The following is a 13755-nucleotide window of genomic DNA, read 5'->3' as shown; positions in this document are numbered from 1 at the left end:
ATTGTAGTACCATAAGAATGTAATACCATCAGACTGTAGTCCCACCAGACTGTAATACCATCAGACTGTAGTACCATCAGACTGTAGTACCATCAGACTGTAATACCACCATGCTGCTGTACAATCAGACTGCAGTACCACCAGACTGTAATACCATCAGACTGTAGTACCACCAGACTGTAGTACCATCAGATTGTAGTACCACCATGCTGCAGTACAATCAGACTGTAGTACCATAAGAATGTAATACCATCAGACTGGAGTACCATCAGACTGTAGTACCATCAGATTGTAGTACCACCATGCTGTAGTACCACCAGACTATAGTACCATCAGACTGTAGTACCACCAGACTATACTTCCATCAGACTGTAGTACCACATTGCTGTAGTACCATAAGAATGTAATACCATCAGACTGTAGTACCACCCGACTGTAGTACCATAAGAATGTAGTAACATCAGACTGTAGTACCACCAGACTGTAGTACCACCAGACTGTAGTTCCCTCAGACTGTAGTACCACCATGCTGTAGTACCAACAGACTGTAATACCACCAGACTGTAATACCACCAGACTATAGTACCATCAGACTGTAGTACCGTCAGACTGTAGTACCACCAGACTGTAATACCACCAGACTATAGTACCATCAGACTGTAGTACCATCAGACTGTGCTTCTACACCTGCATTGCTTGCTGTTTGGGGTTTTAGGCTGGGTTTCTGTACAGCACTTTGAGATATCAGCTGATGTACGAAGGGCTATATAAAAAAATAAATAATTCGAATTTAGTATCACCAGAAGGTAGTACCACCCGACTGTAAAACCATCAGACTGCAGTACCAGCAGATTGTAATAGCATCAGACTGCAGTACCATCGGACTATAATACCACCAGACTGTAATACCACCAGACTGTAGTACCACCATGCTGTAGTACCACCAGACTGTAATACCATCAGACTGTAATACCACCAGACTGTAGTACAGACTGTAATACCATCAGACTGTACTACAGTCAGACTGTAATACCATCAGACTGTAATACCATCAGACTGCAGTAACACCAGACTGTCATCAACCCCCTGGTGTAGGGTTAGGACTGGGGCTAGGACCATGTCATCAACCCCCTGGTGTAGGGTTAGGACTGGGGCTTGGACCATGTCATCAACCCCCTGGTGTAGGGTTAGGACTGGGGCTAGGACCATGTCATCAACCCCTTGGTGTAGGGTTAGGACTGGGGCTAGGACCATGTCATCAACCCCTTGGTGTAGGGTTAGGACTGGGGCTTGGACCATGTCATCAACCCCCTGGTGTAGGGTTAGGACTGGGGCTAGGACCATGTCATCAACCCCTTGGTGTAGGGTTAGGACTGGGGCTAGGTCCATGTCATCAACCCCTTGGTGCAGGGTTAGGACTGGGGCTAGGACCATGTCATCAACCCCTTGGTGAAGGGTTAGGACTGGGGCTTGGACCATGTCATCAACCCCCTGGTGTAGGGTTAGGACTGGGGCTTGGACCATGTCATCAACCCCTTGGTGTAGGGTTAGGACTAGGGCTAGGACCATGTCATCAACCCCCTGGTGTAGGGTTAGGACTGGGGCTAGGACCATGTCATCAACCCCTTGGTGTAGGGTTAGGACTGGGGCTAGGACCATGTCATCAACCCCTTGGTGTAGGGTTAGGACTAGGGCTAGGACCATGTCATCAACCCCTTGGTGTAGGGTTAGGACTAGGGCTAGGACCATGTCATCAACCCCTTGGTGTAGGGTTAGGACTAGGGCTAGGACCATGTCATCAACCCCTTGGTGTAGGGTTAGGACTAGGGCTAGGACCATGTCATCAACCCCTTGGTGTAGGGTTAGGACTAGGGCTAGGACCATGTCATCAACCCCTCGGTGTAGGGTTAGGACCGTTAGCTCTGTAGGACAGCAGAGATGCAGTGTAATGATAAAGTAGGTGTTGATATAGATTACCTCTCCAGCTTTGGTCAACTTTAAATCAGATCTTTGATTTTGGTGTGTCAGTGTTGCACAGTTTACATTCATGATTGATGTGTTGTACAGTCTACAGTCATGTCTGAGTGTTGTACAGTCTACGGTCATGTCTGAGTGTTGTACAGTCTACAGTCATGTCTGAGTGTTGTACAGTCTACAGTCATGTCTGAGTGTTGTACAGTCTACAGTCATGTCTGAGTGTTGTACAGTCTACAGTCATGTCTGAGTGTTGTACAGTCTACAGTCATGTCTGAGTGTTGTACAGTCTACAGTCATGTCTGAGTGTTGTACAGTCTACAGTCATGTCTGAGTGTTGTACAGTCTACAGTCATGTGTGAGTGTTGTACAGTCTACAGTCATGTGTGAGTGTTGTACAGTCTACAGTCATGTGTGAGTGTTGTACAGTCTACAGTCATGTCTGAGTGTTGTACAGTCTAGTCATGTCTGAGTGTTGTACAGTCTACAGTCATGTGTGAGTGTTGTGCAGTCTAGTCATGTGTGAGTGTTGTACAGTCTACAGTCATGTCTGAGTGTTGTACAGTCTACAGTCATGTCTGAGTGTTGTACAGTCTACAGTCATGTCTGAGTGTTGTACAGTCTACAGTCATGTCTGAGTGTTGTATAGTCTACATTCATGTGTGAGTGTTGTACATTCTACAGTCATGTCTGAGTGTTGTACAGTCTACAGTCATGTCTGAGTGTTGTGCAGTCTAGTCATGTGTGAGTGTTGTACAGTCTACAGTCATGTGTGAGTGTTGTACAGTCTACAGTCATGTGTGAGTGTTGTACAGTCTACAGTCATGTCTGAGTGTTGTACAGTCTACAGTCATGTCTGAGTGTTGTACAGTCTACAGTCATGTCTGAGTGTTGTACAGTCTACAGTCATGTCTGAGTGTTGTACAGTCTACAGTCATGTCTGAGTGTTGTACAGTCTACAGTCATGTGTGAGTGTTGTACAGTCTACAGTCATGTCTGAGTGTTGTACAGTCTACAGTCATGTCTGAGTGTTGTACAGTCTACAGTCATGTCTGAGTGTTGTACAGTCTACAGTCATGTGTGAGTGTTGTACAGTCTACAGTCATGTCTGAGTGTTGTACAGTCTACAGTCATGTGTGAGTGTTGTACAGTCTACAGTCATGTGTGAGTGTTGTACAGTCTACAGTCATGTCTGAGTGTTGTACAGTCTACAGTCATGTGTGAGTGTTGTACAGTCTACAGTCATGTGTGAGTGTTGTACAGTCTACAGTCATGTCTGAGTGTTGTACAGTCTACAGTCATGTGTGAAAGCTTTTGATATGAAGTAGAATGGAAGTAGATTACAAACATATTATTTTGATTAGGAATGTATTCATTCTTTATTATGAAAATGAACATAGTTTGGGTGTGATGCCTTCCTTCATGGTTTGAAATGCTTTTGAGACAAACAAACAATGTATGGGATAAATGTGGCTTTAGACAGAGAGGATAAGTCTCAATCTTAACAAAACACTGGTAATCCTATCACACATTATTTTATGGCAAAAGTGTCCCAAATGGCCCCCTGTTCCCTATTTCTTGCACTTCTTTTAGCCAAAGCACTATCAGTGCCATTTGAGACAGACAATGTCTTACCTAATTGCTGGAGCCTGAAAGTGGATTGGAAACGGAGTGGCAGAGAAGCTGTCATTGCAGGGAAGTTTATATACACGGTCTCCACCAATAAAGTCAGACTCTACTATTAAAGTCAGACTCCACTATTAAAGTCAGACTCTACTATTAAAGTCAGACTCCACCATTAAAGTCAGACTCCACCATTAAAGTCAGACTCCACCATTAAAGTCAGACTCCATCATTAAAGTCAGACACCACCAATAAAGTCAGACTCCACCATTAAAGTCAGACTCCACCATTCAAGTCAGACTCCACCATTAAAGTCAGACACCACCAATAAAGTCAGACTCCACCATTCAAGTCAGACTCCACCATTCAAGTCAGACTCCACCATTAAAGTCAGACTCCACCAATAAAGTCAGACTCCACCATTAAAGTCAGACTCCACCATTAAAGTCAGACTCCACCAATAAAGTCAGACTCCACCATTAAAGTCAGACTCCACCATTAAAGTCAGACTACACCAATAAAGTCAGACTCTACCATTAAAGTCAGACTCCACCATTCAAGTCAGACTCCACCATTAAAGTCAGACACCACCAATAAAGTCAGACTCCACCATTCAAGTCAGACTCCACCATTCAAGTCAGACTCCACCATTAAAGTCAGACTCCACCAATAAAGTCAGACTCCACCATTAAAGTCAGACTCCACCATTAAAGTCAGACTCCACCATTCAAGTCAGACTCCACCATTAAAGTCAGACTCCACCAATAAAGTCAGACTCCACCATTAAAGTCAGACTCCACCATTAAAGTCAGACTCCACCAATAAAGTCAGACTCCACCATTAAAGTCAGACTCCACCATTCAAGTCAGACTCCACCATTAAAGTCAGACACCACCATTAAAGTCAGACTCCACCATTAAAGTCAGACTCCACCAATAAAGTCAGACTCCACCATTAAAGTCAGACTCCAACATTCAAGTCAGACTCCACCATTAAAGTCAGACTCCACTATTAAAGTCAGACTCCACTATTAAAGTCAGACTCCAACATTCAAGTCAGACTCCACTATTAAAGTCAGACTCCACTATTAAAGTCATTCTCCAGGAGGAATGGCCTTTTATAAAGACATTTCGTGCAATTGTACATCATTTTATATTACTTTAGAATAATATTGTTTTATAAAGCGCAAATGATGGAAATGACAGGCTACTTTGACACTGACAAAGTGATATCAATCAAAACGACCTCATCTTGAATCCACCAATAGCCTAGGCCTAGGTGTGTGGAGACTTCTTGTACAATATGAGGAGGAAATGACAGGCTACTTTGACACTGACAAAGTGATATCAATCAAAACGACCTCATCTTGAATCCATCAATAGCCTAGGCCTAGGTGTGTGGAGACTTCTTGTACAATATGAGGAGGAAATGACAGGCTACTTTGACACTGACAAAGTGATATCAATCAAAACGACCTCATCTTGAATCCACCAATAGCCTAGGCCTAGGTGTGTGGAGACTTCTTGTACAATATGAGGAGGAAATGACAGGCTACTTTGACACTGACAAAGTGATATCAATCAAAACGACCTCATCTTGAATCCACCAATAGCCTAGGCCTAGGTGTGTGGAGACTTCTTGTACAATATGAGGAGGAAATGACAGGCTACTTTGACACTGACAAAGTGATATCAATCAAAACGACCTCATCTTGAATCCATCAATAGCCTAGGCCTAGGTGTGTGGAGACTTCTTGTACAATATGAGGAGGAAATGACAGGCTACTTTGACACTGACAAAGTGATATCAATCAAAACGACCTCATCTTGAATCCATCAATAGCCTAGGCCTAGGTGTGTGGAGACTTCTTGTACAATATGAGGAGGAAATGACAGGCTACTTTGACACTGACAAAGTGATATCAATCAAAACGACCTCATCTTGAATCCATCAATAGCCTAGGCCTAGGTGTGTGGAGACTTCTTGTACAATATGAGGAGGAAATGACAGGCTACTTTGACACTGACAAAGTGAGATCAATCAAAACGACCTCATCTTGAATCCACCAATAGCCTATGCCTAGGTGTGTGGAGACTTCTTGTACAATATGAGGAGGAAATGACAGGCTACTTTGACACTGACAAAGTGATATCAATCAAAACGACCTCATCTTGAATCCACCAATAGCCTAGGCCTAGGTGTGTGGAGACTTCTTGTACAATATGAGGAGGAAATGACAGGCTACTTTGACACTGACAAAGTGATATCAATCAAAACGACCTCATCTTGAATCCACCAATAGCCTAGGCCTAGGTGTGTGGAGACTTCTTGTACAATATGAGGAGGAAATGACAGGCTACTTTGACACTGACAAAGTGATATCAATCAAAACGACCTCATCTTGAATCCATCAATAGCCTAGGCCTAGGTGTGTGGAGACTTCTTGTACAATATGAGGAGGAAATGACAGGCTACTTTGACACTGACAAAGTGATATCAATCAAAACGACCTCATCTTGAATCCATCAATAGCCTAGGCCTAGGTGTGTGGAGACTTCTTGTACAATATGAGGAGGAAATGACAGGCTACTTTGACACTGACAAAGTGATATCAATCAAAACGACCTCATCTTGAATCCATCAATAGCCTAGGCCTAGGTGTGTGGAGACTTCTTGTACAATATGAGGAGGAAATGACAGGCTACTTTGACACTGACAAAGTGAGATCAATCAAAACGACCTCATCTTGAATCCATCAATAGCCTAGGCCTAGGTGTGTGGAGAATTCTTGTACAATATGAGGAGGAAATGACAGTCCTAGAAAAGCTTTCCAGTTTCACTGACTCACCCAATGATGCACAGCTCACTGGCCGCCGATGGCCAATACTCTCATGCTGAAAGCCTGTCCCTCTTGTTGTACTTTGTAAAACAATGTTTGCTCAGTAGGCCTATTTGGAAGTTTATCAAATATTTGAATGGTGTACAGTCCGATTAGAGTCTTCTCCTTTAGGCAGGAGCCATTTGCTTTCTGACCTGTGTTTTTCCACAATAGTATTTGAAATATTGTGAAAGCCTGGTTCTGGCTGCATGCTGTTTACTGACAGATTTTCCGTGCGTTCCCTGGCTATTTGATTTATTTAACCTTTATTTAAACAGGAAGGGCTCATTGAGATTAAAATCTCTTTTCAAGAGCGCCCAAGATAGGCAGCACCAAGTCATTACAAAAAAAATTACAGACAGACAACATGAAAAACTACAAGTGATCTAGTAAAAACCATTGAATTCACAAGAGTATAAAACAGCAAATGAAAAACATTGACAGGTCAGGGAATCAGCCTCAAAATCCTTCATCAGTGATTTAAAAACACCAATCGGGACAAGTTCTTCCAGTTTAAAAGTATTTTGTAAGGTGTTCCAAGACGATGGCGCAGAGTACATAAAAGCCCTTTTACCAAATTCAGTTCGGACATGTGGAACAGTTAGCAGGATAAAGTCCAGCGAACGAAGAGAATACCCAGCACATTTCTGAACAGTAAAAATGCACAAATAAAAAGGTAGTAAACCCAAAATGGCTTTGGAAATAAAAGTATACCAGTGACTGAGCCTACGAGTGACTAGAGAAGGCCAGACAACCCTGGTATACAAAGTGCAGTGGTTTTGCAGTTTAAAATAAATCTCAAAGTGCCATGGTAAAGGGTGTCAATTGATCTCAAACACTGAGCGGAAGCATTCATATATAAAATATCCCCATAGTCTAGTAAAGACATAAATGTAGCTGATACTAGCCTCCTTCTGGCTTCAAAAGAAAAACAGCCCTTATTCCTAAAATAAAATCCCAATTTCAGCTTCAATTTTTTTTGTAAGTTGTTGAATATGCAATTTGAAAGAGAGGCCGTCATCAATTAAAATTCCAAGATATTTATATGAGGTTACAACCTCAATCTCTACATGCTTTGTGATTGGGTTACATGAACACAATCCACAGCTAGGCTATTTTTTTAAAGAAGCTATTAATCGTCTGTGTCTAAATGATAGTGCTACACCTGGTGTAGTATTCTGTAGTATTCCATTTCTTTCTGAACTGACAGCAGTAATTCTATAACTTGGCAAATGTATTTGAGTTAATCAGAGGTACTGCAGCTCCTCCAGCACCCATGCCACAGCTTTGATTCTATAAGGAAGAAATGAAGTGCATTGCTGGAGAGGTGAGAGTTGCAGGTTCATGTCTAGCAGAGAGAGGGAGAGGGATGATAGATAGGGAATCTCATTCTAGTTCTGTGTGAGATACAGGTGTGCTTCTCTCTCTCACCACAGCACCAGCCACGCCTTGCTCTCAAACATGCCTATAACGTTGTGCAAACCGTAATCCCGGGCCGGCCCAACACAAATGAATTCTTAGAATATCAGGTTCTGGCTGAAAATAGGCGTTTTCACATGATGTTTCTTTTCGGGGGCAGGAGAATCAGGGACGAGGCAACGGGACTGAACTCTGATCCCTTTTATTCACATGTTTATATAGAAAACAGTCTTTTCTTTCTCATGTCGGTACTGGATCCGGGAAAGTAGGATCTGGCTCAAATGAAGCACTGATTGTTAACGAGTTCCATCAGCATATGAGGTGATGGAGATTCACATTGCACTGATGCTCCAGAAGACCTGAGTTCAAATACTAAATTGAAATCTTTCAAATACTTTGAGCCTTTGCTTGAGTCTGCCTGGGGTGCCAGATGGGTGGGGTTTGCAGTTTGGGGACATTTAAATGGGTTCGTTAGACCAGGGAAGCTCAATCGAACCCATATAAAGTATTTGAACTTATATTAAATAGTATTTGAACCCAGGTCTGTGCTACAGGACTGTCTTTCTGACACTCAGTGTGTGAACCTAACTTCACACTATTTACAAGTTAGCAAGTACATGGTGGGAACTGAGAGTGTGTCTGGAGGCTGAAGTCATATTCTGTGGAGCAACAACAGCCTCAGAAAGCACTGAGGTTTTATCAAGAGAAGATCTCGGCCTATATAGATGATTTTTGAAAAGTCAGGAAGCATCCTTTGCCTGTCACTCATACAGGATACGTCACTCTATTCCTTTAATGCCGTTGTGAGTGTAAAGTTTACTGTTCTATTTCTGATTGTTTATTTCACTTTTGTTTATGATCTATTTCACTTGCTTTGGCAATGTAAACATGTTTCCCATGCCAATAAAGCCTTTGAATTGAATAGTGTTTTGTGATAATGTGTGGACAACATACCCTGTAAATGGCAAAATATAATATTGTTCATGTATTCCTTTCCTGGGTGTAATTGTTTTGTTATCTGTCTAACTTTCTTGTCTATAAGTAAACTGCAAGATTTTATGCAACATGAACTAAACCTAACAGAACGAATACCCTCCCTTGTTTTGTCACCCTCAGTGGCCAGCATCCAGAGGCTCCCGGCACTGTCTGTGATGACTGACATCAACTTCCCTATGAAGGGCCGTAAAGGCATGGTGGACTGGGCCAGGAACTCTGAGGACAAGGTGGTTATCCCCAAGGGCATCTTTCTACCACAGTCTGCAGGTAACACAACCATGATGGTGATGGTGGTGATGATGGTGATGATGGTGATGATGATGAATATGAATATGATGAATATGGTGGTTAGTGGTGATGATGATGATGATGATGATGATGATGATGATGAATATGAATAAGATGAATATGGTGGTTAGTGGTGATGATGATGATGATGATGATAGTGGTAGTGTTAATGATGATGATGATGATGATGATGAATATGGTGCTAGTGGTGATGATGAAGAGGATGAGGAGGAGGAGGAGGAGGAGGAAGAGGAGAGGAGGTGGAGCAGGATAAGGAGACTCTTCTTCAGGCTGTTTAACCATGTTCTTTACTGTATTCTGAGCAGCATTTGAAACTCGTGTAGTAAGAAATTGGTTAATTTCCAAATGTCCAGTAGTCATGGCTGATTATATGTAGTTACTTCCTCCAGAATGACCCCTTAGTTGCTCCATCATGTGACCCCACTGATCAAAATAGAATGCCTGGAGTTTGACCAACATTCTAGAATCTAGTGGTGTACAACTGTAAACCCAGCATTCCATTTCTAATGCCAGCACTAGCTGGGTCATTCCTACTCTGTGCCTTATGGACATCATAACTTATGGAGGAAAAAGTATATATACTGTATATATATATATATACAAATACGATTCCATCAGAAAAAGGACATGTTTGATTTTCAGGAAAACATATTGGTCAAGCTCAGGCACCTATTTTTTTAGGTGCATTTTCCAACCTGTTAGGTGTATAACCCTAACAGGGTGGAAACTAACAGTGTGGAAATGTGGAGCAAGATTGAGCTAGAATAGTGAAAATAGTGAACTTCTCTATCTAAATGTTGGGAATTTTCTCTATAATTAGCCTAACAGGGTGGAAATTGAATACTGGGACATACAAACAACATGAAAAATGTGTGATTGTAGAAAATGGTATTTTTCTGAAATGGAAGGGGCATAATCTTAAATAAAATAATAATAAACACAATAATCATTATTGATGAGAGAAAATTTAACTAAGACTATAAAATAAATGAAGAAGGATTTTAAATATGTATTATTTTGTGGCTTATATTTGTCGTGGAATTTGATGAATAATACCGAGGGACAAAAACACCTACGTCCCTTTCAAGATATGTTTGTGTTTTTAAGGAAAAGGACATCTGAACTTATATTAAATTCCTTCTGGGATCCACATTTTACAGTAAATAAGAAGTGATATTTCCTGGAGACAGAAAAGGCACCTTACGGTGGGAATGACCCAGCTACAGAATAGCAACGGCAGTGATTGACAACATCTACCATAACTCTATGATAATAATTGTGTAAATGAGACCTAGCAAACAAGCAGAACCAAAGATATTGTAGTTCCCTTAATCTCAAAGTGCTTAAAGCAATAGTGGAATGGTGTCAAACACAAGGTTTCCATGTGTTTGATGATGCCATTTCATTCGCTCCGTTCCTGACATTATTATGAGCCGTCCTCCCCTCAGCAGCCTCCTCTGATGTTTGTATCCTGTTAACCCATGCCAGTGCAGAGCCCAGAGTGTAGACAGACAATTTGGTTAACTGGCTTAATCAGTCGTGTCTGGACTGTATCAATGAGAGACAAAACGGCAGTTGATTTTCTAGCTCAACGCCGAAAACCATCTCACTCTTACTGAGTGGCCAAGAAGTTTAGCAGGGAGACCTATCCAGGTAGCCTCCCAAGTAGCACCCTAATCACTATATAGTGCAGTACTTTTAACCAGAGCCCTATGGGCCCTATGTAGGGAATAGGGTTCCATTTGGAGCAGAGATCCAGAGAACTGCTCCAACAGGTGTCGACAGCCTCCATTTCGCTGCCTTACAGCAGTGGTCACCAACCTTTTCTGAGTCAAGATCATTTTTGCAGTCAAAAAGCAAGCCGAGATCTACCGCTCAGATTCTTTTAAAAACATGACTTAAAAAACGGAACATTGACCTAATAAAAACAGTTTTGTAGGAATGAGGTTTGTGCAGTAGGCCAAACACATTATCACAGCATATTGCTTTGCTGTCCTAGCTTCAGGGGGAAGATGGTTCCACCATTGGGGTGCCAGGACAGAGAAGAGCTTGGATTGGGCTGAGCGGGAGCTGCACTCCCATAGGGGTAGGAGGGCCAAGAGACCTCGGGTTGGGGTTAGAGAATAGCCTGAAGTTAGGGGGGGGCAGTTCCTCTTGCTGTTCCGTAGGGAAGCCCCATGGTCATGTAGTGGATGAGCAGGTAGGGAGGTAGGCAGGTAGGGAGGTAGGCAGGTAGGGAGGTAGGCAGGTAGGCAGGTAGGCAGGTAGGGAGGTAGGGAGGGGCAGTTCCTCTTGCTGTTCCGTAGGGAAGTCCCATGGTCATGTAGTGGATGAGCAGGTAGGGAGGTAGGCAGGTAGGGAGGGGCAGTTCCTCTTGCTGTTCCGTAGGGAAGCCCCATGGTCATGTAGTGGATGAGCAGGTAGGTAGGTAGGCAGGTAGGGAGGGGCAGTTCCTCTTTCTGTTCCGTAGGGAAGTCCCATGGTCATGTAGTGGATGAGAGCTTCGACTGGAAGCCAGTGGAGTGTGCGGAGGAGCGGGGTGACATGACAGCAGTTGGGAAAGTGCCTCGCATAAATGTTATTTTACAAGACTGATGGTCCCTGCATCTGATGGTCATGGTGCTTTCAAGACAACTCGGGGGAACTCTGGGGAAAAAATGAAGTCAAAGAGTGCTCTTCAGGTCGGAGCCCTAGAAAGATGCCAGAGTTTCCGACTTGGAATTCCAAATATTTATTCAAATCGTATCTAGTTTTTTTCAGAGTTCCAAGTTGTCCTGAACGCACTGAAGTCGGAAGTCTGCGATTTGTTTTGAACGCGGCATTAGTCTCAGCAGAGAGAGGGAGAGAGCAGCAGAGGGTCAGCCTCTCACGGTCCCTGCTCTCTCCTTCCTTTCCTCCGGTGAGACTGACCAGAGAGAGGAGACACTGTCTTCCACCTGCTCTCTCCTTCCTTTCCTCCGGTGAAATTGACCAGAGAGAAGGGACACTGTCTTCCACTTGCTCTCTCCTTCCTTTCCTCCAGTGAGACTGACCAGAGAGAGGAGACACTGTCTTCCACCTGATGGCGAAACTCGAGTCACACCGCATCTGCCTCAGGCACAAATTCATGTTGTTCCTATGACCAGAGAAAGGGAAATATTCCTCAATATTGAAATAGACAGGACAAGCTGCTAATAATAATAAAAAGGCAGGGCTCTCGATACACATCGTTCCTCATTCATTGCAGCGCGAGTGGAAGATAGAAGGAAGTTTTATGCTTTGTAGTAGCGTTGAATAATAACAGTGCTGACAGTGCTGAATAAACTTAGACATGAACTCGCTCATAAAAAAAACACTTATTTGCTGTTGACAGTCTCTCTCTGGTCATTGTTATAAGAGTTATGAAATCTCATGTAGGCTAGTATCAAACTTTGCCGTGGCCGAGGTTGTGGGAGCCGTAGGCACAATGAAATGGTTCAAAATGGGAACACTTTGCTTACCCGTATACAGGGCTTCTGAATCAAGTGCACCTACCACCCACAGGGCTTCTGAATCAAGTGCACCTACCACCCACAGGGCTTCTGAATCAAGTGCACCTCCCACCCACAGGGCTTCTGAATCAAGTGCACCTCCCACCCACAGGGCTTCTGAATCAAGTGCACCTCCCACCCACAGGGCTTCTGAATCAAGTGCACCTACCACCCACAGGGCTTCTGAATCAAGTTCACCTACCACCCACAGGGCTTCTGAATCAAGTGCACCTCCCACCAACAGGGCTTCTGAATCAAGTGCACCTCCCGCCCACAGGGCTTCTGAATCAAGTGCACCTACCACCCACAGGGCTTCTGAATCAAGTGCACCTCCCACCCACAGGGCTTCTGAATCAAGTGCACCTACCACCCACAGGGCTTCTGAATCAAGTGCACCTCCCACCCACAGGGCTTCTGAATCAAGTGCACCGCCCACCCACAGGGCTTCTGAATCAAGTGCACCTCCCACCCACAGGGCTTCTGAATCAAGTGCACCTACCACCCACAGGGCTTCTGAATCAAGTGCACCTACCACCCACAGGGCTTCTGAATCAAGTGCACCTACCACCCACAGGGCTTCTGAATCAAGTGCACCTCCCACCCACAGGGCTTCTGAATCAAGTGCACCTACCACCCACAGGGCTTCTGAATCAAGTGCACCTCCCGCAAGCAGCACAACACAAATACATAAAAGGAGTGCAAGCCTTTATTTGTGGCATTTCTACAGAAGTGTTTGGTGATTGATTAGGAACCTCTTGAATTGACCACTGCCTTACAGGCAAAGATTCATTGGACCATCCCTTACCCTTTATCAATGGTTCATTGTTGAGGACAATTTAGCTGATTGCTGTTGGCAGGAAAGTTGTGAAGTGGCTTGTTTCGCTGCCTGGCCAAATATAGCTCCAAATAAAGCCCATCATTAAGAGTTAGTCTGTGTCTGTGGCCTGATATGTTGGTTTATGTGTGGTGTGCTGTGCTGTGGTGTTGTTGAGATTATTAAGGTTCATTACATCTTTCAGATGGCCAGCCCATTCATGAGACACTGTA

At 43.5% G+C, this 13755-nt stretch overlaps 1 protein-coding gene across 16 annotated transcripts in view; it reads left to right on the top strand.

Moving 5' to 3' along the window:
- The window catches only part of LOC110531920 (adhesion G protein-coupled receptor B3), a 364149-nt gene that overhangs the window by 204465 nt on the left and 145929 nt on the right, over nt 1-13755 (top strand). For all 16 annotated transcript variants that reach the window (XM_090243433.1, XM_090243448.1, XM_090243446.1 and 13 more), the window contains one exon: nt 9011-9157. In XM_090243433.1, the coding sequence (XP_090099559.1) occupies nt 9011-9157 (147 nt within the window). The remainder of the gene's footprint in view (nt 1-9010; nt 9158-13755) is intronic.

This window comes from Oncorhynchus mykiss, chromosome 1 (genome assembly GCF_057628025.1).
Source record: "Oncorhynchus mykiss isolate SJ-2025 chromosome 1, ASM5762802v1, whole genome shotgun sequence".
Classification (NCBI taxonomy): domain Eukaryota; kingdom Metazoa; phylum Chordata; class Actinopteri; order Salmoniformes; family Salmonidae; genus Oncorhynchus; species Oncorhynchus mykiss.
Note: the sequence above shows the minus strand (reverse complement) of the source record. Positions and strands in the feature narration are given on the sequence as shown.